Genomic DNA, 24,058 nt, shown 5'->3' on the forward strand with positions numbered 1-24,058 from the left:
GTAGTGTTTTGTTTGAATAGGTCAGGTTGGAATTGCCTCTATCTTCTAATTTTATTCATTCCCCCAGTTTTGTATTGATCTTTTTTTTTTTTAAGCAATCGGGGTTAAGTAACTTGCTCAAGGTTACATGGCCAGTTATTTCTGGGTGTGGTGCTAAGTATCTGAGCCCAGATTTGATCCCCAGGTCATCCCAACACTGGAGCCGGTGCTCTTACTCGCTGAGCCACCTGGCTGCCCCCAGTTTTGTATTGATCTTGATCTTTGCTCTAACAGGTCTGTGGTCTGACCGTACCCAGAGAGCTGATTCAGAAATGACTCCCAATTTGGTAACTAATCATTTCCTGCTGTTAAAACATAATAAGTTGTATTTTTTGTTTGTTTGTTTTTTTTGTAACTGCTTGGCAAAGTGGAAGTGACAGGAACCCTGGGGAAATGATTGTGTTATCTGAGAGTTGGTAGTGGTGGAAGAAGGGGCACCCTGGGTATAGTCAGGTATGTTCCCAACCTTCAGGAAGGCAGATTTCACAGTTTGGTATAATTCTCTCTCAGATCCTTGAAAAGGGAATATAATTTAAGAGCATATGAGATGCTTAAAAAAAATGAATTTCTGACTATCCAGTCTCAAATCCCATTGAAAAAGACAATACAGAGCTCAAAGAAGTCATTGTGGTCAGAGAAGGTCCAGAGAATTCTTGGAGCTAGGATGGAACAGGACATGGAAAAAAGATGGAAGGAGGTGGGGTCTACAACCAAGGATGAACAGAAGAGAGTTGGAAGTGTCAGGAAAGCTTCAGCTCAGAATGAGCTGAGGTTTGAGAAAAACCCTCCCTGTGAAAAAGAAGGTTGTTTTTTAAAACCTTTGTCTGGAACATCATAAAAAGGAAGCAGATGGGCTCACTCTTGGGGCGGAGGACAAAGAAAAAGGAGAAGGACTCAGCTCTTTGCTTTCTTTCAACTTCTTCATGGAGAATAATGATCCTTGATCTGGGCAGGCTGGACTTGAAAATGAGAGTTGACCTCTAGTGTGAAAGTGAGAATGAGTTCTTTTTTCTTAGCTGAGATGAATTGCTTAATGAACTGTTGTCAGTAAACTTTGAAAAATTATGGATGGCTGGAGAGAACATAGGATCATAGGTTGAAAGCTGGAAGACACAATCTGGTCTAACCCCCTCATTTGACAGATGAGGTAACTGAGGTGAAGTCACTTGCCAAGGTCCCATAGATAATGTCAGAGGAAGGATTTGGGGGGCGGCTAGGTGGCACAGCGAATAGACCACTGGCCCTGGAGTCAGAAGGAAATGAGTTCAAATCTGGCCTCAGACACTTGACACACTTACTAGCTGTGTGACCTTGGGCAAGTCATTGCTTTCTACCCTCCAAAAAAAAACCAAAAACAGACAGAATTTGAATGTGGGTCCTTGAACTCCAAAGTTTGGACTTGTCCTGCTATACTAATGCTGGGTTAAGGTACAAAAGAATAGAAACAAATTTTTATTTTGATTTTCAAAGCAGGGAGAGAAGTAGATTTTTAAAATAGGGATAATGTATTGTCATGGACAGAGTGCTGGACTTTGAATAAGGGAGACTTGGATTCAAATCCTGGCTCTCACCTTTACTAGCTCTGCAACCATAAGGAAGTTTAAACTCTGAGCCTCAGTTTCCTTATATGTAAAATGGAGACAATTATTCCTATTTTAGGGAGCTATAAGGGTCAAGGGAGATGATATAATGATGACAATAAGAGCATTTTCACAGCACTTTAACAAAGCCCTTTACAAATATTATTTCATTTTATCCTCATAACAACCCTGGGAGGTTGATGCTCTTACTCGCTATTTGTAGCGCAGTACCAGATATGCAGTAGGCACTTAATAAAAAGAAGAAAAAAAATCAGAGACAAGTGACTTGCCCAGGGTCACACAGCTCCGAAGTGTCGGAGGCTGGAGTTTTTGAGCTCAGATCTTCCTGACTTCATCCACTGTGCCAAGTAGCTGCCTGTGTGTGGATAAGGTGCATTGCAAACTTGAAGGCACCGTCCAAATGCTAGCTGTTATTTACGCTCTGTAAATGAGTAAGCTTGGCATTGAACTCTAGCCCCATTTTAGGAGTCATGAATCAGGCGGTTTGTGAACACTGCATGATCTTAGAGAGAAGCCAGCATCTTTTTTTTACTGTGACAAAACTCTGTCAAAGTAGTTTCATTTCCTTCCTTGATATTCTTAGTAGACCAATTTTCTGTACCTCTGTGTATGGCATTCCTCCCAGAATAGCACTGGGAAAATCTCTTCTCATATCCATATGGACAAGATAGAGTACATGATAGTAACCGCAAAGGACTTTTAGATGGCAGTTTAAGGTTTGCAATCAGTCAACATGTATTAAAACACCTAGTATATGCCACACACTATGCCAAGCACGAGAGATACAAAAAGGGGCAAAAGACAGTCCCTGCCTTCAAGAAGCTTACAATCTAATGGGGAAGACAGTATGTGAACAAATATACAAAGCAAGGTCTAAACAGGATAAATAAGAAATAACAAACAGAGGGAAGGCTCTAGAATGAAGAGGGGTTAGGAAAGGCTTCTTACTGAAGATGGGGTTTTAGTTGGGACTTTAAGGAATGGAGGTGAGGAGGGAGAATGTTCTAGCCATGGGAATAGCCAGAGAAAATTCCTGGAGCCAAGAGGTGGAGTGTCTGTTTGTAGAACAGCCAGGAAGCCAAGGTCACTGAACTGAAGAGTAAGTCTCAGGGAGTAAGGGTAAGAAGACTGGAAAGGTAGGAAGGGGCCAGCTTAGGAAGGACTTTGAATGCCAAATAGAGCATTCTGTATTTGATCCTGGAGGCAATGGGAAGCCTCCTAATAAGCCTCTATAATAAACTCCCATTGGAGTTTATTGAGTAAGGGGATGACATGGTTGGATCTGAGCTTTGGGAAAATCGTTTTCCTGAATGGAGGATGAAGTGGAGTGGGGAGAGGTAGACGATCACAGCACAACTGTTATTGTAGTAGTCTAGGCATGAGATGATGAGGATTTGCATTAGAGTGGGGGCAGTGTCAGAGGAGAGGAAGGAACATATTCAAGAGATTTAAAGGAGAAATCGATAGGCCTTGGCAATGGCTTGGATATTGGGAGGAGAGGATGAGAGAGAGTGAGGAATCCAGGAAGATTCCTAGATTGGGAGCCTGAGGCATGGGGAGGATGTTGGTACTCTCTCCATCCATGGACAATTGACTAGACTCTTACTATGGGCTCTCATCTGATAAGAGATTCTTCTAAATGATCTTTAAGCTTCTTTTGAGTTATGAGATACTGGGAGTCCCAGAAAGACTTTTCCCCCAGAAGCTCTGTGTATACTAAAAACAACCACCACAACCACCAAAAAAACCCCAAACCCAACAAAACCAAACTCTTTTACTTGAAATTTAAAACTGTTTTAACTGATAATTTTACTGTGATTAAGGAAATTGAAGCCAGCCTCCCTGTGTCAAGGCAATTAAAATCAGGTAATAGGGAACATTTTTTTCTCTGAAGTTTGCAGCCTGGTGCGTGCTAACTTCTCTTACTTCGGTGTCTCCACAGCCTCCTTTCCTTCTGGACCCCTTCTATTCTGCCAGAAAGGTTTTTTTTTCCTTTACCAGATGCAGAAAGTTGTCCATGCCTCACCCCCGCCCACTCCCAAAAGGGGCCTCTTGTTTCAGAATATACTTAAAAAAAAAAAATACAAACTCAAAGCAGATAACTTCAGATTTCCAGGACAGAAAGAAGAGATGCTAAGTTGTTACAGGTTCCAGGCATGGGTTTATTTTGGGCAAAACGTGGCTGGAAAAACAGATTAAATTTGAGTCTTTTTAAAAGGTGGAGTGCCGTTAAGTCTGCTAACCCAAGACTGGGCCGTTAGCTAAAGGTTAGCCAGTCTCTCCCACTGTCTGCAATTGTGGACAATGCAATCAGTATCCTCAACATATATCCAAAATTCTAGCTAGGAAAACAATTGACCATGTGTCCTCACCTGGACTGCCTCTCATGGTTACCTTTTATAGTTATTTTTTTAAAAATTGCTTTTTAGGGGCAGCTAGGTGGTGCAGTGAATAGAGCACCAGCCCTGGAGTCAGGAAGACCTGAGTTCAAATCCGGCCTTAGACACTTAACACAATTACTAGCTATGTGACTTTGGGCAAGTCACTTAACCCCAACTGCCCTCCAAAATTTTTTTTTAATTGCTTTTTGCCAGATAGCTTTAAACACACACACACACACACACACACACACACACACACACACACACACAGAAAATAAAAGTTTGGGGGGTGTAGATGTGTGATGTAACACGTAGGTTTGGGTTTTGCAAGGCCAGCCTTTTTTAAGGTTGCTTATTTTCTCTCAAGGCAGAACGCTGGCAGCTTGGGGAGGCTGATGACATTAGGTGCCTTAGCGTATCTGAGAGGGCCTTGAACAGTATGGAGGAATTATGTGGACCTTTGGTTTCTTGGGCTTGACTTGTCTTTCTCATTAGACAAACATGCCTCTCTTCTTGTTGTTCAGATAGTGTAACGTTCAATGATCATCTCTTGTCATCTCCCCTCTTTCTGAATTTACTTCTGATTTGCAAAAGGGACCAGGCTCTTTGTCCTTTTGAACATTCAAAGACACATTTAGTCCAAGGAGGTGGATTTGATTTGGAGCACTGCCATGCACTACCAATAAGAGTTGAAGGAAAGTCACTTGAACTGTGTAGGGCTCAGTTTGCCCATCTGTAAAATGAAAGGATTGAACTCAGTTATCTCTGAACACTTCAGCTCTAAGACCCATGTTCCAAGGACTTATAAGGTCCCTTCCAAGTTTAAAACATAGCTAAATTCGTAATTATAGTTTCATCTCATGGCCCAAAACAGAATTTTCAAAAACACAACCATTGTGGTATAAATAAAATAATCTTTTATTTTATTCTTAACCATCAGAATCATGGGATTTTTCCAGTGGGAAGAGATCTCAGAGTTAATTCATGCCTAAGAATTTCTGCTACACCAGAGATGTCAAACACTCTGCCCTTCCTCCCCTGTGTAGCACTAACTAGGTTAAAATATAATTGGGAAATATTTAACAAGATGCATAAAAATACAATCGAACATAGATTATATTAACATGTGGTTTTCTAAGTCAGTATGTGACCCAAAGGGATCTTTATGTGTGGTTTTGCTTCCCTCTTTTGATTTGAATTTGACACACCTGCCAATGTACATCACACCTGCTGATATGTATCACCACCCTCCAAGTCATCACACCTACCAATACAGACCAATCACCATGCCTCCAGGTCATCCAGTTCCTGAGTTCCAGGGAAGAGATTCCCCATTCAGTCCCGGTCCAGCCCAGGGCCCTTTTGGACAGCTCTCATTCTGCCTCTCAGAAGCTTTCTCTAAGGCAGCAGGCATCATTGAGCACTGACTATATGCCAGGCCCTGGGTATACAAAGAAAAAACAGAACCATTTTGGTTTTAATAGATGGTGTGGGGAGGTAGGGATTGCCTGGAAGGTAGTGAAGGGTACTGGGTACAGAGTCATCCCTCAGAATTTCAGGCAAACCCCAGAGATTTCAGAGTCTAGATACCATTGGTTGCATAGGTTATGAAATGCTTCTCCAAGAAGCTATCATTTGAGCCTTTGAGAAAAGTGGCACTTTCACTGGATTCAGTCCAGCCCTAGGTTCAGATCTTAGCTAGCTACCATCCAGGTAACTTGGGTTTTTTGTGCCTCAGTTTCCTTCCCTGTAAAATGGCATTAGACTAGAACACTAAGGTGCTTTTTAGTTTTAAATCTTATAATCTAGTCATAAGAATTTGTTTAAACTTGGGTATTTGGAGTGATGAAAGCATATGGGGATTGTTACCCCATAATGCAAATGACCTCAAAAACTTCCTTTGTGGCTTGGGCATGAGGTAAAAATCATAAATATGTAGTTGTTTTTTTTCAATGCTCCAAAATCAGAGATCCCACTGCTAGGTATATATCCCAAGGGAGTCAGGTAAAAGGAAAGGACCCATTTCTAGAGCAAAATGTTTAAAATAACACTTTTGCTGTTAGCAAAGAATTAAAAACAAGTGAGTGCCCATTTATTAGGGAATGGCTGAGCAAATTGTGTGGCATAAGAATGTAACGGTATGTGATTGTTCAATAAGAAACAGTGAATATGAAGAATTCAAAGAAACACAGGACGACTTGTATGAACTGATGCAGAATAAAGTCAGCAAAACCAGGAAAATATAAACGCTGGCTACAGTAATGGAAATGAAGACTAGAACATAGTGGAACACTGATTATAATATCAAATCTTGGTTCCCCTGGAGAATAGATAAGGAATTGTTCTTCTCTCCTTTTTTTTGGAGAAATGGGTATAGAAAATTGGATATGCTATTAACTGATTTTCTTTTTTATTATAAGGGAAGACACACTGGGTTAGAAGTATGTTAGGGGTATATCCAGAAATGATTGTGATGTAAAGAACAAAAGATATTGGTAACTTATTTTTGTGTGGTTTTTAAGGATTTAGCACTTTTTATTTTCATATTGCATTCATTTCTTAATTTTCTCTTCTTCCCTACCCAATGAACCATCCCTTGTAACAAAGATCAAGGGGGAGAGAGGGAAGAAGGGAGGGAAAAAAAGGGAGGGGGGGAGAGGTAATTCAAGCAAGACCACCCCAAATAATGCTGCCTGAATTATATCCAAGATACCATGCCTATTGTCCTTCCATCTCTGCAGTGAAGGTGAGAAGGGAGGTGTGTTTTCTCAGCTCATCTTTGGGGTTAAGCATGGCCATTATAATTGCATAAAGTTCAATTTTGTTAATGTAATTTAAAAAATAATTAAGGCATGAGGGGAAGAGAACAGGAGTGGGAGGGGCAGCATATGAGGTTAAGCTTGTCTCCAAGGGCATCATGGGAGGGGGTGGTAGATGATAGTTTTCCTCCCTGTTTGCATTGGTCAAGTGCCCAGCATCATAAGGAATAAGCATTTTTGCTAAGCCCTTTCCTGTTCATGTTATTTTTAGCATTGTGGACAAACAGGGTCAGGGCGTGGAAGGGAGGAAGAATGTCCCTTGGTGCCAAGCCATGGTGGGCCCATTTCTGCATCCAGTTTCACTCAGATCTGTCCAAGACCTCTTACAGAGAGTTCAATTTGGCTTCTCCTTTTGGATATTGGATGTCCAGAAGGAGGCCAAACAGCAATAATCTCATAGATTTGACCTTGAATGCTGAAAAAAAAAAAACCCCAACACCAAACCTTATTCAGTTTGTCACTAATTTTATCTGTTGGACTGCCAGGATATTGTCAGTGTCCTAAGCCTTTCCCAGTACCCCTATTCTGGCCTTATGCCATATCCCTCATTTCCACTCTCTTCCCATCAAATTAGTCATCCCTATTTCATTTCCTCTGGATTTAGAAAGATTGCCAAGGGACACGATTATCCTGTGTGGTCAGTGGTCCTTACCTGATTCTAGGGAGACAGTCATGAGACAGGAAGTGGGAAGATGTGGCCACAAATAGCCATCTCTCCAGACTGTATGAGGCCCATGTGACCCACAGAAAACTCATTTGGGGTTAGAGCAGGAGTGGAAGATTGGGATGGGCAGCATTCAGTTTCTTGAAAGAATTCTCCTTTTTGGTCAAAGTATTCCACACCACTGGAAGTTATTGACTCCCTGGAAAGGTCAGAACACCTGGGCTCAAATCAAACTTCTGACATTACCTGTTGAAATCTTCAGCAAGTCACTTAACCCCTCAGTTTTCTCATCTGTTGAATGACCCTGAATGCCTACCATACTTTTACAGCAGAGATGAAAGAACTTTCAGACAGGACCCTGAAAGGCTCTTTGTTATCTTGTTGGTTGCAGGGTCCATGAAGCCTTTCCAACTGGGTGGGACCTGTCAGCTCTTGTACCACCCTGGCATAACCTTGAAGGGTCCTCATTACTTCCAAGACTGGGGCACCTGAGTTAGAATTCAGTGTAATATGTGTTTGTTTTTTAATTGGAGCTGTGATTCCATTGGGTTTAGGTGGCTTCTAGGGGTAAAAGCTTACTCTTGTTGTGTAGGCATTTCAGTCTTGGTTGACTCTGTGACCCCATCTGGGGTTTTCTTGTCACTAGAGTAGTTTGCCATTTCCTTCTCCAGCTCATTTTACAAATGAGGAACCGAGACCAATTGGGTTAAGTGATTTGCTCAGGGCCTTACAGCTAGAAAATGTTTGAGGTCACATTTGAACTCAGGTCTTCCTGACTTCAGGTTCAGTGCTCTATCTACTGCACCACCTAGCTGCCCTAGAAACTCGCTCTACCAAAGGCAAGTCAACAATTCTTCTGCAATTTCTAGTCTCAGAGAGTTGCCTGGGCCTCTAAGAAGTTGGGTCGTGCATCCAGCATGTGTTGGAAGGACTTGTAGCCAAGTCCCCAAGAGATAGAAGAGGCTATGGATTTGCACTTTGGCCAAGGAAAGGAAAGGTCTGGCACTAGCCATGGTCCTGAACTCTACACAGAGCGGGAACTTAATGAGTGAGTGGCTTTTGCCCAAAGACAGAAACACTTGTTCAGTGTGGTGCTTGGTTGGGTTTTCAAAGGGAAATCTGAGGACTTGGAAGACTTTTACACAGAACCAGCAGAGCAATTTATACAATGACCACAGTAATGTCAAAGATATTAGAACTCTGCTCAGTGCACCAACCAATTGTGATGTGATTCCAAGAACTGCCTCTGGTCTTGGAGCAGAGAGGTGGTGGTGATGGGGCAGAAGGAGGCATGCATTTCAGATCCGACCAATGGACTGATTGGTTTGACTGAACTTTATATCTTTGTTACAAAGGCAGTGACAATGTTTTGTTTTTTTTTTGGTGAGGATCTTTTCTTTTTTAAATGCCAATGAAATATTTAAAAATAAAATGTAAAAAATAAAAAGGAGGAAAACTGAGACCCCTAATTGAAGCCATGCCCCAGTTCTTCTCTGCCTGGGAGTCTTTTGAAGCCCCAGTTGAGAGATAGAGACCTGGGTTTCTGCCCCAGATTCATCACTGACTAGCTTATATAATTATAGTTTCTGTGCATCTACTTCTTCATCTTTTAGATGGGGTGGGAGGAGAAGGGAGCAACCTCTTCTTCAATTCCTTGGGGAAATGTAGTTACTTGTATATTGGATGGGACTTCGAGGTCATCTATTCTACTCATTTCTTCCCCACTCTGTGTTTACAGATGATGAAACCGAGGCCCAGAGAGGTAAAATCATCCAGCCAAGGGTTCATAGGTAGTAAGAGGCAGAGTCAGGATTAGAATCCAGATCCTCAGATTCTAAATAAACCCAGACTTCTTTCTGCTGTTCCCCAGTCTAGCTGTAAAGCATACAAATGAGGTAATCCCACCAATTCTGTAAATATCAATCTTTTTTTTTTAATCTACACATTCTTGACCTTAGGAGTGCCTTTGATGGAGGGCCTGGGTACAGACAGAGGATTATTCTGACTTCTCAGTTAATGAGATAAGGTGAATAATCACCCTTTGTACCTGTAAAATGTTATATTATAGCCCAGAGTTTTCCAGTGAGCTCAGTCCTCATTTTATTAGGTTTTCTGTGAGCTTCTGTTGTCTTTCTTCCCTGAGGGCTTTCCTCTAGGTGAGGGAAAAGAGGGTAGACAGAGCTGGCTATGCTTTCTTTGTCTCTCTCTTGCTGTCTCTTTTTCTATATTTCTTTCTCTCTATTTCTGTCTCTGTTGTGTTTTTGTCTCTGTCTTTCTATCTATTTCTTTGTCTGTCTCTGTTTCTCCCTCTCTCTCTCTCTCACACACACACACACACACACGCACGCTCACTCATTCATTCCTATGGCCGATGTTGAGGCCATTAATGATGGACCAATCCCAGAATGAAGGGAGATGGATCTACATTGCCTGACTTAGGGCTCCGAGGATTATAATCAATGATTCAGAAAGGATCTGTCTACACTTGCTGTAGATTGCAGCACCTGCTCTCCCAGACAACCTCTCACCAGCAAAGGCAGTGGGAAGTGATTCTTGGTAGAATTATACCCTGTACCCACACAATCTCTTCCAGCCTTGCTGGGAAGGAGAGGATGGTACTTGTGGGAGAGGGGAGGAGATGACAAAAGGATGAGCTGCTCCTCCCCAAATTCCCAGCTCATTCTTAAACTAATTTTGAGGTCATTGTTTAGTTGTTCTGACTCTTCACAACTTGATTTTGGGGTTTTCTTGGCAAAGACACTAGAATGGTTTGCCATTTCTTTCTCTAGCTCATTTTACAGATGAAGAAACTGATGAAAACAGGTCTAAGCAACTTGCCCAGTGTAGTCATACAGTTAGTAAGTGTCTGAGGCTGGATTTGAACTCAGGTCTTACTGACTCCAGGCCTGGTACTCTATCCATTACACCATTCAGCTGCCTCTTGGACTAATAGTGTTGGCAATTTTCTCATGGTGTAGTCATTGCTGTTATCAGGGAAACAGTCAAACCCTTTCCAAGTGTCACCTGCCCCAGAAGTATTCCTGGTGTCTGAGGAACCCCTATATGAGGGTATAAAGGGTAGGAGCTGAGGCTCTTTTTTCCCTTTTCCATTTCATAGCCAAGATAAGTCCTCTCTCTTTTGTCACCCAATAGAGATAATAAGACCATAGATGTAGTCAGGGACCATGGAGTCCAATACTCCCTACTCCTACAAAGGTGACTAGCCTAGAATCACATAGTAAGTGACAGAGCCAGGGTATGAACCAAGGTATCCCTAGACCTAACACCCTCAGACTGGCACTTGTACAGTCACTTGGCTGGTCTAACCTGCTCATTTTAGGGAGAAAGAAACTGATGACCAAAGGTATTGAGTGACTTGTCTGAAGTCATAGGATCAGAATTTACTCCTAGGTCTTCTTCAGTCCTAGAGCCTGTCAGACCCAGTACCCTCAGATCCCTCTCAGAGCCTCTCACCCTAGTTTCTTACTAGCCTTCCTAGGTAAAAGCAGGTAGGGAACCAGAATATCATATTTTTCTAAGACATTATTTGGATCAGAGGCCGGCCATTGAGCATGATCAGTGCCTGGGGTGATGTATATTAATGACAGAGCATAATAACAATAATAATGCTAATAACTGACCTATGAACCTTTAAAGTTGGTGAAGCACTTTATCTCATTTGAGTTTCACAGAGCCCTGTGAGGTAGGTAATACAGGTATTATCATTCCCATTTTACACCTAGCAAAACTGAGACTGAGGTTAAGTGACCCATCCAAGATCACACAGCTAGTGTCAAAGGTAGGATCCATACCTTAGGTCTTCTTAACTCCAGGCACATCAGCATTCATTCATTCATTCATTTATTATTTTTAGCTATTCCAACTATTTAATTTCTTTTTTTGAGGTGAGAAGGCAGGGCATTTGGGGTTAAGTGGCTTGCCCAAGGTCACACAGCTAGTAAGTGTTAAGCTTCTGAGGTCAGATTTGAACTCAGGTCCTTCTGACTCCAGGGCTGGTGCTCTATTCACTGCGCCACCTAGCCACCCCCATATTCCAATTATTTTAATAAGAGTTCTCTGCAAGGCATTTAAAACACCAGTTTGTGAGGATAAACTCCATTGGAGAGAATACAGAATGCAGGTAGCCACAGAGCTGAGGAATTTTCTTTATTTGGGGCAGGATCTGAGAGCCCACTGTTTTTTGATCAGTCTTGCGCTGCTCTGTAATCTCATATTTCTCTTTTTCTGTGTCAAAAATCTCTTCTTCTTGGTGTCTAGGTTTATGAAGCCTCTTCTTGAAGTAAGCATCAGTAAGCTGATTTGGAATTTTTACACCTGAAAGGTTAACCCTGGTAGAGGTACCAATGACAGATTTCTGATGGGTCCTTCCCAGAGGAACATGGTTGGTGGTCAGAGGTCCAGTCCCCAGTAGCAAGCCACTAGCCAGCTGCTTCAGGAAAAGCCCCCACTTGCCCCTGTGGCCGCCAGTGAGTGTTATCAGTGCCTGGGGTGATGCTAGTTCCAACTCTCCTCTCATGCTGACTGAAGGGCTTTTTGCCATGACTTAGCACCTTTCTAGAGGCATCCTCATTCAGGTAATACCTAGGCATTTTGGGAATCTTTACCACACAGTTTTCTCTATTCTTATCACCACTAACTGACTTCAAGATGGTAGCGGGCACCTTCCCTTTCTTTTTCCTTTCAATCTGGGTTTTTGGTGCAGTATATTTCTGCTTATACTTGACTCTCTGGGAATACATTGCAGACTGGAGTATCTACCAATCCCCCGGGCCAGAACTGGGTTATGACTACAATGCTTTCGAGGCTTTTTCACCACCTTTTCATCTATATCTTCCTTTTTGTTCTCTTTTTTTCCCCTTTTTCTCCTTCTTTTCCTTTGGTTCCTTTGGGGGCTTTTTGTGCAGTTGTTTCAGTCATGTCTGACTTCATGGTCCTATTTAGGGTTTTCTTGGTAAAGATACTGAAGTGGTTTGCCATTTCCTTTTCTAGTTCATTTTACAGATAAGGAAACTGAGGCAAACAATGTTAAGTGACTTGCCCAGGGTCACACAGCTAGTAAATGTCTGAGGATTTGAGCTCAGGTCTTCCTGACTCCAGGGCCAATGCTCTATTCACTGTACCACCTAGTTGCCTCTAGGTACCTGAGTCTAAATGTCTAAATTATGGAGATGAAATAGAAGAAATAGATAAAATAGAATTTCATGAAGCAGTTTGGTGATTTTCCCCCTACATTTCTTATATTGAACCTATACTCAACTAAATATTTAAATCCCCAAAGGATGCTTAGCCCTCTGCTTAGTATTTGAGACTGTGTAGCTAAGTACAAATATTGTTACTGTCCAAATGACATGGAATTTAGAAAGTGGAAGTCAAATTCCTACTTTGTCCTTATTTTACAGAAGGAAAAATTGAGACCTAGAGAGGTGAAATGACGTCCCCATATTCTCCTGCCCCTTCCACTTTATATATGAAGAAATGTAGACACTTAGTAGCTTTATAACCTTGGGTAAGTTGCTCTTGGTCACACGGCTAATAATTATCTGTGTTTCTTCAGTTTTCTCCTCTGTAAAATGGGGACTTTATTAACATTTACCTCACAAGGTTGTTGTGAGGCTGGAATGAGATATATAAAGGCATTTCGCAAACTGTAAAGTATAAGTTATTATTATCTTCTTTATTATTATCCCTCCCCTCTCCAGTGCTATTGTTAACATTATTCCAGCCATAGTGGATGGTCAAGAAGGTGGGGAAAGTGCTGGAGAATCATAGATGGGTTATGTAAAGAGTATGAAGTCAAGGAGAGGCTTGAAAGTAGCAGCGGTCTGGTAGAAAGAAGCCTGTGGTAGGTACATCAGAGGAGAGTCTAAATTGTGGAGATAAAGTAGAGGAAAGCATCTTGAGAATTTAGACCTAAATGAGTAGCATGGTGGTTCTGTAGTCCTTGTGGGATCGTGTAGAGTTGGAAGGGATCTCAATGGCCATGAGGGGTCAACCGCCTCATTTTTACAAATGAGGAAACTGAGGCCCATGGAGGTGACTTGTCCAAAGGATTTGAGTCAGAGAATGTGTTTGAGGACCAGTTCTGCCATTTACCATTTGTGTGACCTTGGGCAAATCACTTAATTTTTCTGACCTCAGTTTCTTCGCTGACAAATTGAAGGGTTGAACTGATCTTGCCAATGTCCTTTCCAGCCCTAAATTTCCTTACCTACCCCAGGGTTCCAAAGGAGAAGCTGTTTGAAAATTGAGATTTCCATCTCAAGGTACCATTTGTGTGTTTTAATAGAAGAGTTTAATATCATCTTATTCCCACTAACTTGAGCAAAGCAAGTCCAGATTTTAATTTCACACTGGTGGAATTGACTCATTTTATTTGTTTAGATGCCTCTTTGGGCAAGCAATGTCAGTATAAGGCAGGAGTGACTGCTGATTGACATTTTTCATCTTAATGTCTGGATCCTGGTGTTATTTTGGTTGATAGTTTATCTAGGAAGATTATCCCTCCTCTGGGTTTGTGGAGTGACTCTGTTCATGTGACAAATGACTGGCCTCAGTCGCTCACCTGTTTGTGAGATATATTTCTCTAGTGGATTAAGCTTGGAATTACAGAGTTGAATAATGGTGTAAATGGTGTTGGAGTGTATATGGAAGTGAATAGGTTGGTAGAAACTAGCTCTTGTCGTTGATTTCTTCTTTCAGTTTTATGTCTGTTCTGGTCTGGATACATTTTAGAAGTGCCAACAATGTTATCTTCATCATCCTCCAGGGCAAAGAGTGACCAAGGAACACAGACAGAAGTGTCTCTGGGAAAGGGATTCAGGACTGAGTTGGGGGCACTAGCTCTCTTATCTCACAGATCATAAAGCAGTACTTGATCTCCAGCTTTACACTCTTAAAATGTTGCTTGTGACACTGAAAAGTTGAGGGACTTACCCAAGGTCACTCAACTAGGATGTGTCAGAGACAAAGTTGAACCTATGTCCTTCTGACTCAGAAGGCTTCTCTCTAGTCCTGTGCCACACATTCTCTCATCTGAACCTTAAAACACCTTTATGTTGAGGTCACTTTCTGCTGTTATAGCAACCTATTAGAACACTCCCTATTCTCTCCCACCCTCATGCTCAGGCCTCCCCCCCTCCCCTAGTCTAACAGCACTAAGGGTGCCACTTGTTAAGAGTCAAAATGGCTCTTACCTGTTAGCACTAGGCATTTCTGGAGGCATAAAGCTGGACCTCAAAAAAAAAAAAAGCCTGACAATAAAACTTCACTATTTCTTTAAAAAATTTATTTCCAAACATTCTCTAATGGCTTTGAGTCCCTGGCTATGCTAAGAATAAAGAAAACTGTGAAACCCCAAATGAGTGTGTTTCTTTGGTTCAGGAATAGTGTATGTAATTAATTTCAATTCAACAACATTCATTAAGTGCCTTCTGTATACAAGGAGCTGTCCTAGGTGCTGGGGGTATAGATATGAAAAGGGGAATAGTGTCCTCAATTAACTTTAATTGTGCTTCATGGGATATGATGTGTGGTATAAAAGTAACATCAGCTAGAGAAGGAAGGGACAAAGGAAAGAGAAGACAAAGCACCCTGGGGATTCTGAGGAGGAAGCAAACATTTTCAACAAGCGGGATGAGGAAAGGCTTGAGAGCTTTGAGAGCCAAGCCTTGAAGGAAGATAGAGAATCAGCCAGGCAGAGATCAAGAGGGAAAGTATTCCATGCACAGAAGAATGTAGATGTGTGCCTGGGGGAGATGGAGTGTCCAGTTGGTCAAGCAGCTAAATGCCTAGCTTGGCCACAGTGAAGGATGTATGAAGGGGAAGATGGTGAAATTCAGCAGGTGAGGTATGTTAGAACAAGATTAGAATCCCTACCTTCCCTCAAAGCTTAGTTTAAGCATGCCTTCCTACAGAGGAAGCTTTTCCTAATATGTCACCATACTCTCTCCCTTCCCCCCCTCAGCTGCCATTGCTTCCTCACCAAAATCATCAATCCACTTTATATGGAGATAAAGGACCGCACCCCTGACTTCACTACTACAGAGGAATCCAAGATGAGGAAACTCCCTCTCCCAGCACAGATTGACATCTTCTTTGAATGATATTTTTTTTGCAATGATATAGTTACAGAGAATTTCCTGGGTCAACTATGGTCATAGGCAGTATGTGTCAGAGGTAGGATTTGAACCAAGGTTTTTCTGGTTCCTAGGCTAGCTCTCTACACATAATTCCACAGTACCTCTCATGTGAGCTTTTATATACTCTTCTCCTCTCCTCCAATAGAATGTAAGCATCCTAAGGGCAGGAATTATGTCATATTTGTTTCTGTATCCCCAGTGCTGAACACAATGGCTGACATGCTCTCGATGAATGCTTCTCGAATTGATTGTATTTTTTTATTTTCTAAAAATATTTTATTTTTTCCCCAATTACATGTAAATAATTTTAAATAGTCATTAAAAACATTTTCGTTCCAAATTCTCCCTCTTCCTTCCCATCCCCCTCATTGAGAAGGCAAGCAGTTTGATATGGGTTATATATGTGCAGTAAAACATATTTCCAAGTTAGTCATGTTGTGAAAGAAAACAGACCAAAAAAAAAAAACCCAAAGAAATAAAGTTTAAAAAGTATGCTTCAATCTATATTCAGATTCCACCAGTTCTTTCTGTAGAAGTTGATAGCATTTTTTAACATAAATCTTTTGGAATTATCTTGGATCATTGTGTTGCTGAAAATAGCTAAGTCATTCACAGTTGATCGTTATACAATATTGCTGTTATTGTGTGCAGTGTTCACCTGGTTCTGCTCATTTCCCTGACTGACTGTAGATGTCCTTGAATGCCATGATTCTCAGGAAAAGAGGAACCATAGTACCTTTGATCCATGTCACAGCAATAGGGAGCACCTTATCTACTCCAGCTTGGAGAGACTGGGTGCAGGGTAACACGTTTCCTTCTGCTGACTTCATGGAGCTTTGTTCTACACGTACAAAAAAGGAACATCTTTTGGCCATTATAAAACCACCAGTGTGCCTAGTCGTTACTCAGGAAATGCTTGTTGATTGGTTCCTCTCCCTCCCCCTCCCCATGTATACAGTTCCACCCATCTCTTCTCCCAAACTCCTACTGGGGAACCAATTCAATGGCTGAGGTAGCCAACCTTTCAATCTATAGGATGAAGATTATAGAGCATTCAGCTTCATCAATTTTGTGCTTTGGAGCTCAGTAAATTTCACAGGAGCAAGATGATGGGGCCATGACATTTCCGGAAGAAATGCAGTTCTAGGAAATCCTTCATTAAATGCCTGGGAGCTTTCATGTTTAAACAGTCAGCATTAGGCCAAGTAGAATTATCTTCCTTTGTAGATAAACACTAAGAAATAGAAAGATGTCTCCAGTTACCCTGTATCATGATGTATTTGCATAACCCCTGGGAAGGTGTGCTCTAAGATTTATCCTAGCTAATTAGTCTTAAAGACACAGTCTACAACGCTGGTGGTTGAGTTGGACTCAATCAGAAAGTATATATTAAGTGCCTACTATGAGCCAGACACTACTAAATGCTGAGGCTAGAAGTACAAAGAATAAAACAATCCCTACTCTCAAAGATTTTATACACTAATGGGGGAGACAAATACATATATAACTTTCACAGGTATAACGTTCCTAGAGAATGCTATGAAAGTCAAAAAAGTGAATGATTCCCAGTGTCAGGATGACCTGGGGATCAAATCCAGGCTTAGATACTTAGCACCACACCCAGAAATAACTGGCCGTGTAACTTTGAGCAAGTTACTTAACCCCAATTGCTTTAAAAAAAAAAAAAAGTGAATGATGATACACTGAACCTATGGAAAATGGGGGGAGAGGTCCCTTGACTATGAAAAACTATAATCTTTCATTACAAATTGCTGAAAATTTACTTTTCTGCATATAATTCTTTATAACCAAACATTAATTCTGATAATATGCAGTTTTCCTAAAACAGTTATCATATTTATTACATATTATTATATAATAACTATGTTATAGTTCTTATACTAACACAGTAACCATGAAGGGGAGTAGCAAGGGAGAGAAAAGGCATCTCCAGACAGGACAGGGAGGGGCAGAGGCCAATAGGGAAAGGGGTAATACTTGCCATCTCTTATTTTCCTTTAGGCTCAATGGTTGAACTGTTCCCCAATGAAAAGCACATGCCTTGGGGTGAATCCCCAGTTCAAACTCCCCCGCCTAGCCAGTGTGGATAGGACATAGTGGTCCAGACTAGATGTTCACTCAGCCTCAGGTGACCACCATCTCATTTACCCACAAATTTAGCCGCTTTTCCATTTTTTCAATTCTCTCTTCACTCACCTGAGAGGTTACTTTATTTTTTAAATTTTTTTTGGAGATTTCTGTTTTTAAAAAATTTAAAAAAATTATTTACTTTTAGTTTACAACATTCAGTTCCGCAAGTTTTTGAGTTACAAATTTTCAGCATGCAATCCGATACAGGTTCTACATATACCTTCACATTAAACATTAGTCATGTTGTAAAGAAGGATTATAACCAATGGAATGAATAATGAGAAAGAAGAAACAAACAAACCAAACAAACCAAAAAGGAGAGAAAGTGAGTAGTTTGCTTCAATCTGCATTCAGACTCTGTAGTTCTTTCTCTGAATGTGGATAGCCCTCTCCATCACGAGTCCCTTGGAGTTGTCTTATAACCTTGCTTTACTGGGAGGAGCCCAGTCTATCAAAGTCAGTCATCACAGATACAATGTGTCTGTAATTATGTACGATGTTTGAGAGGTTCCTTCAGCACTTTCTGGAGTGGATTCACAAGCACTTTTATCAATACTTTCCTCCTTGTTGTGGCTATAAACTTGAGTGTCACCTTTTTTCTCTACTGCATGTAGCCATGGATATGTGTGGTTGCCAACTTGAAAGTGAAAATGCGGTTACTAAAGAAATCTTGCTAATGCTTGAAGTCATGAAAGTTAAATGCTCAGATGTTTGTATACATGTGTATATACACATATAAGTATAGCTAATTTAAAAATCTATGCAAAGGAATTAAATTCAAGATAGTTTGAGTGGAGGGCATTAACAGGTGGAAGGAATCAGGTAAAACTTCAGATAGAAGGTGGTGCCCAAGTTACATGGAAAAGAAAGGCAGGGGCTTTATGAAGCAGAGGTAAGGAGGATGTACCTTGCTGACACGAGGGCCAGCCAGTGCAAAGGCGTGGAGGTGGGAAATGGTGGATTGTCTATGAGGAACAGAGAGAAGAACAGTTTGGCTAGGTCGCAGAGTGAGGGGTGAGGAGTAAAACAAGTTAGTCTGTTGGAATAATCTAGGTATGCAGTAGTGATCATTTGGACTAGACTGTGGTGATTGTGAGAGTAGAGTGTGCGGAGTGGGTGTGGAAGAAGAATCAACTGGACTTGATAATAGTTGGCCCATTAACGATGAAGAGAGCCATCCCATGCTTGTCTTGTAACCAAAGCCCTCCCTCACAGTGCCTTGTTTCCTTTTTCCCTTCTAGGAGCATGTGTGAAATGCAATAAGGGCGTCTTTGGAGCCAACCAAGCCTGCCAAGCCATGGGCAACCTCTACCATGACAGCTGCTTCACCTGTGGAGCTTGCAGTAAGTTTCTCTCCTTCCATCAAACCTGAGTTTAGAGAGGTGTAGAGACTGGGGGAGAACAGAAGGAAGAAGAGAAGGAGCAGAGCTGATCTTGTGTGTAAATAAGACTAATATCCCTATGCCTTTTCCTCTTGGCTCTTAATTTCATACAGGCCCTTGGGGGGAGGGGGAGTCAGAAGACAAAAGGCCCAGAGCCTGAGTGAGGAGGGCTCCAGGCAGTCACAGAATCATCTTTTTTTGAGAACCAAAAAGGACCTTAGAGATCATTTAGTCCAGCCCCTGCATTCTACACCTAAGGTCCATAGAGGTGAAATGATTGGTACAAGGTGACCCAATTGGGTAGTAGTAGCAGTAGTAGTAATTTCAAAGTCTGAGTTGACTCTCACAGTGACATGTTGGGTCATTCAGTGTAGGTTCACTTTGCCTACGGGCTCCATGAAAGGAATGTCAAATTTCCTTCATTCTCCAACAAGGATATTTGGGTCAGATTCGCTGCAGTGCCTAAAAGTGACACTCTGGGAATAGTTTAGACAACTGATCTTCCTTTGGGCCATCAGGGTTCTCTTGGAATCTGATAGGAAGGAAGCTTCTTCTCTAAGCATCCAGACTTTGTAGAAAACTTCATTTACAGTCTAAGGCTCAGGCAGCATGGTAGAGGAGACCAGGTTTGGGAGGTCAAATCCTCTGGGATCCTTGGCAACCTCTTCACTTTGGTGATTTAGGAAACTCCCTAGCAGTTTAAATAATAAATCCCTGACTGCTTATGATCTTCCTACAAAGGAATTTTTCACCCTGACAGAATCACAGATCCCCAGTAATATTAGCATGGAACCAGGTGTAGAGCTGGAGGGGACCTTGGAAGCCATCTTGTCCAAACCACTCCTTTTATTAAGAAAAAACAGGAAAAGGCCTAGAGAGATTAAGTGATTTATCCAGTCCCACAGATGGCGAGTGTCAGAGCCCAAATTTGAACCCCTGGCATTCTGTCTCTAAGCTCAGTGTTCTCGCCACCGCCTCCCTATTCAAATAATACTCATTATAGGTTTCATACTCACTGCCAAAAAAAAAAAACCAACTGTGACCCCAGGATGTCACCAAGCACCTCATTTTGTACCTTTCTAACACATCTATTATGTAATATTTTGTATTTTAGTTATCTCTTTGTAGATTGTTCTTTCTCTAGACATAATCTCCATGAGGGCCCAGCCTGGGTCATACCTTATCTAAACTTTACATCTCTTTCCATCTCCTACAGTTCACTTATCACCTACTGTCATACATAGTAGGTGCTACCATGTTTTCCCGATAATAAGACACTGTCTTATTAAATTTTTGGGACAGAAAAACACCAGAGGGCTTATTTTCAGGGGAGGGCTTATTTTAATGAACATTGACAGCAATTTTAATAAACAGGTAAATGTGAACAAAAAAATGTACCTTTATTCAATAATGATCATGTAATCTTCTTCAACAACATTGTCATAAGTGTCCATACCCTGAATTCCGTCCTGGATGTCTTGTGCCTCCATTTCCTTCAGAAGAAGTGGACCCAATCTGTCATGTCCAGCAATATAGCTCTCTTTAAATGAATATGTCTTGTTCAGGTAACCTGCTCGTAGTGCCTTGGCGACACAGCTGTCAGTAATTTTATCCCATGACTTCTTCACCCAAGTCACGACTTCTTGCTGATTTCTTTCCATTCTATTTTCAATGCAGTCATTGACTTCCATGCGCAAATGGTCCTTGAATGGCTTGTTTATTGCAATATCAAGGGTCTGGAGATAGGCAGTCATTCCTGTAGGAATCATTACTTGATCTATTCTTCTCTCTGCAAGGAAGTTCTTCATTTCTTTAGCGCGGTGAGTGCTGGCTGAATCCCAGACTATCGACCTCTTTGGTTACCTCGCATAACAAGTGGCAGCATTAAATCAACCCACTTTCTTATAACGGCTTGTGTACACCAGGCTTTTTCAGTTTCAAGAACGTAAATGCCAGATACATGTTCAATCTTATCTTGCCCTTACTGATGATTAGAGGTGTGGCTTTCTTTCCATCCAAACGAATTGCCAAAACACAGGTGACCCGTGCACTTTCATAGCCAGTGGTAGGAATGTAGATTGACGTTGCACCCCTGTGATGAATTGTTGTTTGAGATCCTTGTCCCATAAACACTGCAGTTTCATCCATAGCAATCATATTGCAGGTTTGGTACTTGGAAATGTCGATCCTATCAATAAAGGACTTGAATGCAAGTACACGTTTAATAACTTCAGCATCTTCCAGCTTAAACAGTGTTGTTGATCTTCTTAGGGACAGTTCATACCGTTGAAGGAAACCGTCCAACCAGTGTTGTGATGCTTTGAATCCTTCTGAGACCATTTCAAACTCTGGTGCTATTGAAAGGGCAAATGCTTGAATATCAGCCCTGCACACAACCAAGGCCTTTGCTCTCCTGTCAGCAATCCATTCACCAATGAGGATCTCCAAGTCAGGATATAAGGGCTGCTGACCTGATCCAGACCTGCGCTTTTTCCCTTTTCCCTCATCCACCTGTTGATTGAGGTTATTATAATCTGCTCTCCATTTTCTGACCATTTGAAGATCCAAAAGTTTTTCTTTACAGAAAACTGCAAGATTCTTGCCATGTGACTGTCCCTCTACAATTGCTTTCTTATACTCAACAGTATAGCTCTTCCTTTTTGTACTCATGTCTGGGGGTCAAAACAGACAGAATAATAAAATTATGACCATCAGTCCTTCTTTTCACTCCATCATGCCCCCTGAGCTCTTCTTTTTTCCTCCCTCATGCCCTTTTTATCCTCCATCGTGCCCCCTCACTCCCGCTTACATACCCGGTTTTTATGTTGTCCTGCCTCAGCTCTCCTCTGCGGCACTGCTCTCAATGGCGCCAGCAAGCAAATCACTGGGGAAGAACAGGATGACAGCGCTCACTGCTGCAGCTCTGATTGGATGCAGCTCAGAGCGCGGCGTGCGTTTCACCCGGGGGGGGGCGGTGCATACAGAGGGTACCGTAATGTAGCGTGTAGTGCAGGGGGATCACCTTCACTACAGTAGCAATCTCAATAGGGCTTATTTTCAGGAGAGGGCTTATTTTAGAGGAATCTTACACAGTAAGGGGAGGGCTTATTTTCGGGATAGGTCTTATTATCGGGGAAACACGGTAGTTGTTAGGTGAGTTGACTAGCAGTCTGACCCTAGAAGTAGGACCCAGGTTCAAATCCTGCTTCTAACACTTAATACACATGTTGTGAAGCAAATCATTTCACCTTCTTGGCTATCCGTTTCCTCCTGAAAAATGAAAGGCCTAGACTAAATGATCTCTGAGGTCCCTTTCAGCTGAAGAATTGTGATCCTGTCTGTGACCCAAAATAACCGACTTCCTGCACCACCCCTAAGGCAAACGAACCAAAATGATTTAATAACCCCATGTCAAGGAGCTCTAATATCAAAACAGAACATGTGTAGGGTCCCTGTGTGGGTAAAGTCACTTCCCTGAAGGCATTTAAGTGGCTGGCATGGAAAAGGGAAGAGTATGTCGGTCTTCGGTGTCTTCGCCATGCCCGACCGTGTTGTCATCATCAGCTCTGGTGGGGGCTTTCCCCAGCTGAGTCACTAACACATTGATTGAACTGATGGGGATCGCCATCCTCAAATTTATTGAATCCTGGCAAAATTATCCATTGGGCTTCTCCTTTTCACACGCTTACTTCTGAGCTCCATCGTCTGCTGTGTTTGGGGCCTTTACCTGTTTGACAGGCTGGTCACTCAGTCGTTGGCAGAGCTGGGACAGTTAGTATGGCTTGACTTGTAATTGACGAATGATGATAGATAAGCCTGTATAAACTTTAGGAGAGTTTGGATTCTTCTGTCTGTCTCTATCTCTGTCCTTCTCTCTCTTTCTCTACCTCCTTCACTCCCTCCCCCTTCTTTTCTCTTTCCCTTCTCTCATCTTTCTCTCTCCCTCTCCCCTCCTCTCTTTTCCCTTCTTCTCTCTCTCCCTCCTTCCTCCTTTTTTCTTCTCTCCCTCCTTCCCTTTTTCTCTCTTCTGTCTCTGTCCTCCATTTTTCCTCGCAGTGATCAGGTTCACACTTGCCATTTTCACTTACTAGTTGTGTGACCCTGAATTTTCACCTCCCAGATTGAGGTAGGTTTTTTTTCTTATAAGGTAAAGAAGTCTCATTTCTTGCCTAACCTTAATCACTGAATGGGGGCTGCCTCAGTCAAACAGAGACCTCTTCAAGACCAGCTTAGAAACACCAAGGTCTCCTACTGCGTCCAGGGACATCTCCAGCCATCCTGATCTATATCTGGCCACTGGATCCAGATGGCTCTGAAGGAAAAAGTAAGGCCAATGACTTTGCAAAGCCCTCCCTCACTTAAATCCAATTCACTTGCATGTCATGGCATCACCTCCCTGATGTCATGGTCTTTTTTGAGAAGGCTGGAGAAACACCAACAGCCATTTTCAGGAATGTTGTTGCATTGATTCCTGCTCACTTAAGCTCCTGAGGTCGTTTCTTAACATTTACCTGTGATTTCAGGACAAGCAAAGAATCAATCTAAATAAATACTGTTCAGTCACTCAGTAATAGCCCCTACTTGGTTTGCCAAGGGAAAAATGAAAACTTGGGTATAAAGGCGATCTATTGAGGAGTTCTCCAATTTTCCTCACTTGTGCTCTCTCTTAGAACGGCTTTCTCTCCGTTCTTTAGTGGTCCAGGATGTCTCAGCTCACACAAAAGACTGCTGATGTTTAACCTAAAAGGGCAACAAAGAGGATTTGGGGGTTTGTCTCTTTAGTGAAGGACTTTGTCAGATTGTTCAAACTCTGGTTTTCCTTTTCCGGGTGGTGCATGGAAATGAACCTTATCGATCCTTTT

The 24,058-nt window shown here is 41.9% G+C and overlaps 1 protein-coding gene across 2 annotated transcripts in view; it reads left to right on the forward strand.

Moving 5' to 3' along the window:
- Nucleotides 1–24,058, forward strand: part of LIMD1 (LIM domain containing 1) — an 83,480-nt gene that overhangs the window by 22,730 nt on the left and 36,692 nt on the right. For both annotated transcript variants that reach the window (XM_069088345.1, XM_069088346.1), the window contains exon 3: nt 19,056–19,157. In XM_069088345.1, coding sequence (XP_068944446.1) covers nt 19,056–19,157 — 102 coding nt within the window. The remainder of the gene's footprint in view (nt 1–19,055; nt 19,158–24,058) is intronic.

The sequence above is a fragment of the Petaurus breviceps genome, unplaced genomic scaffold, assembly GCF_028583685.1.
Source record: "Petaurus breviceps papuanus isolate PSGF00001 unplaced genomic scaffold, PetGlider_PUasm1.0 185, whole genome shotgun sequence".
In the NCBI taxonomy this organism is placed as follows: Eukaryota; Metazoa; Chordata; class Mammalia; order Diprotodontia; family Petauridae; genus Petaurus; species Petaurus breviceps.